This window comes from Eimeria acervulina, genomic scaffold, assembly GCF_000499425.1.
Source record: "Eimeria acervulina Houghton genomic scaffold, Eah_scaff1146, whole genome shotgun sequence".
NCBI lineage: Eukaryota > Apicomplexa > Conoidasida > Eucoccidiorida > Eimeriidae > Eimeria > Eimeria acervulina.
Window position 1 is genome coordinate 1 of NW_013549396.1, and position 2,694 is coordinate 2,694.

Genomic DNA, 2,694 nt, shown 5'->3' on the forward strand with positions numbered 1-2,694 from the left:
TATATATATATATATATATATATATATATATTTACTTATTTATTTATATATAATCTATTACCCGTTTCTCTGCAAGCCTAAATAAGGGCGTGTATAGCAAACTAACACATTAAGTGCTGCTGTTTAAATCTTTAATTTAATATTTTTAATATATCTTTATTTATACTTTAATATATTTTTATGTTCGCTGCTGTCTCCTTTAGGGTTTGGTTGGGTGTACATCGAAGGGCCGGTGTTGTGGGGTCTGCGCGTCTTAGCCAATAAACCCTAAACCCTAAACCCTAAACCCTAAACCCTAAGCTTTAAACCCTAAACCCTAAACCCTAAACCCTAAACCCTAACCTGAACAGCTCCCGATGGAGCAGCTCGTGTGGTCCCAGGGGGTCGGCGATCCGCTCTCAGGGTTTAGGGTTTAGGGTTTGGGGTTTGAGAGCAGCAATGCAAGGAGGGCTTATTTTTGTTGATGGTTTAGGGTTTAGGGTTTAGGGTTTAGGGTTTTGCTGCTGCGTCATCACCCCAAACAAACTGCTGCTCCCTCCTCTGGTCCCGATGATGCACTGCAGCAGCAGCAGCAGCAACAGCAGCAGCAGCAGCAATAGCAGCAGATTGCTGCGGGTATTTTAAAGAAATAAAGAAGTTAATGAGTCAATAAATACATTTTATTTTTAGTTTGTTTTTCTTCTTGTCGTTCTTTTTAAACTTCAACTCGGCTTGAGGCCTTGCGGGGAAGGGGAGGCAGACCAGCAGCAGCAGCAGCAGCAGCAGCAGCAGTAGTAGCAGCAGTAGTAGCAGCAGCAGCAGCAACAAACTTTCCGTTTGTCGCTTTGGGTTAGCTCTATGGGCCCCCTCTATTAAACTGTAGCCCCTAGAAACTCATTCTCTCTTTTGCTGCACCTGCAGCAGCGGCAGCAGCAGCAGCTGCTGCAGCAGCAGCAGCAGGCCCACCCCACACCAGCAGGTAGTTACACCTCTAGAATGCAGAACAGACTGTCTCTACTGTTGCGGCAGGTGCTGCTGTTGGTGCTGGTCTCAGCAGCAGCATCAGCTGCAGCACCAGTTGCTGCATCAGCAGCAACTACTGCAGCAGCAGCAGCAGCAGTTTTCGTCTTTGCTGCCTCGCCCGCTCAATGCCTTGAAAGAATTGCTGCTGCTGATGCAGGCGATGCAGCAGATGAAGATCTGCTGCTGGGGATGGACAACTTCACTCCCTCGCACCCCAGCAGCAGCAGCAGCAGCAGCAGCAGCAGCAGCGACAACGCACTCCTCTTCCCTCAATACTTTACGGACGCAACAGCAACAGCCTTTCCTGAAGAAACAGCAACAATGGATTGGGCAACAGCAGCAGCAACAGCAGTAACAACAGCAACAGCAGCAGCAACAGCAGAAGCAGCACCTCCTACAAGCAATCTACGCAAGCAGCAGAGCCTAACAAAGATTATTCTTATGATTCTGCTGCCGTTGCTGCTGCTGCTGCCGCTGCTGCAGCACGACAGCGATTTAGATGCGCTGCAGCAGCAGCAGCACAACGGCCTCGACGGGCCTGTTATAGGAGACACCGGATTGTAAACCCCACAGTGATGCTGCAGCATAGCAGCAGCAAACAGCTGCAGCATAGCAGCAGCAAACAGCTGCAGCAGCAGCAGCAGCAACCTCAGGCGCAGCAGCAAATGCATTGCGCGCCAGTTAGAGTGCAAAGGCATGAGGGAATATTAGCAGCAGTAATACGCAGCGGAGCAGCAGCAACGGCAGCTGCTGCTGCTGTAGCTGCAGCTGCAGCAGCAGCAGCAGCAGCAAGCCGTTTGCTGCTGCTACACCTGAAAGCAAACTGCAGCAGTTTGCCCACAAAACTCGTTTGAGGACCAATCTAAGGAAAACAACTGAAAACTGATGTGCTGCTGCTGCTGCTGCTGCTGCTGCTGATGCTGCTGCTGCTGATGTATTTGCTGGTGCTGCCGTTGTAGCTGGCGTGGCTGCTACGTTGCTACGTTTCTGCTGCTGCTGCTGCAGTTGTTACTGCTGCTGTTTCTGCTGTTGCTGTTGCTGCTGCTGTTGTTATTGACCTTGCTGCTGGGGTTGCTGTTGCTGCTGCTGCTAGAAGGCGCAGCAGCAGCGGTGCATGCATCGAGAGATAACAAACAGTAGCTGATAGATGCTGCAGCAGCACTAAGAAATGAAGACCTTTCTTATTTTTACACAGCCTTTAGTTGAGGTGTATGTGCATACACACCAAGCAGCAGCAGCAGCAGCAGCAGCAAGTTAATAGTGCTTCCTGCTCTCTCTTTTCATCTCTGCACACAACGCTGCAGCTATATTATCCCTTTATGCTGCTGTTCCTGCTGCTGCTGCGCCTGCTGCTGCTGCTGCAGCAAACCAGGCGGTTGCTGCTGCTGGCATGGCTGTCAAGGGTCTGTCGTCTTCTGAAGAGGCGAAAAATTTAGAGGATTTTAATGTGCGTGCAGCAGCAGCAGCAGCAGCAACAGCAGCAGCAGCAGCAACAGCAGCAGCAGCTCCAACTGAGGGGGTAGCCTGTAAGAGCTGCAGCAGCAAAAGCCCCGTCGCTGCGTTTTGTGTTTGTTTGCTGTTATTTGTTTATTTTATAATTATTAATATAATTTGTTTACAGCTATTAAAACATATTCTGCTGCTGCTGCTGCTCCTCTACCCCCTGCTGCTGCAGCAACGAGGGGGCCCTAG

General features: G+C 49.9%; 1 protein-coding gene across 1 annotated transcript; it reads left to right on the top strand.

Moving 5' to 3' along the window:
- Positions 1-975: 975 nt before the first annotated feature.
- Positions 976-1,566, top strand: EAH_00056240 (hypothetical protein; the record flags this gene model as incomplete). The annotated part of the gene is made up of 1 exon (XM_013393816.1): positions 976-1,566. The coding sequence occupies one exon, from the start codon at positions 976-978 to the stop codon at positions 1,564-1,566; it is 591 nt and encodes a 196-aa protein (XP_013249270.1).
- Positions 1,567-2,694: the final 1,128 nt, after the last annotated feature.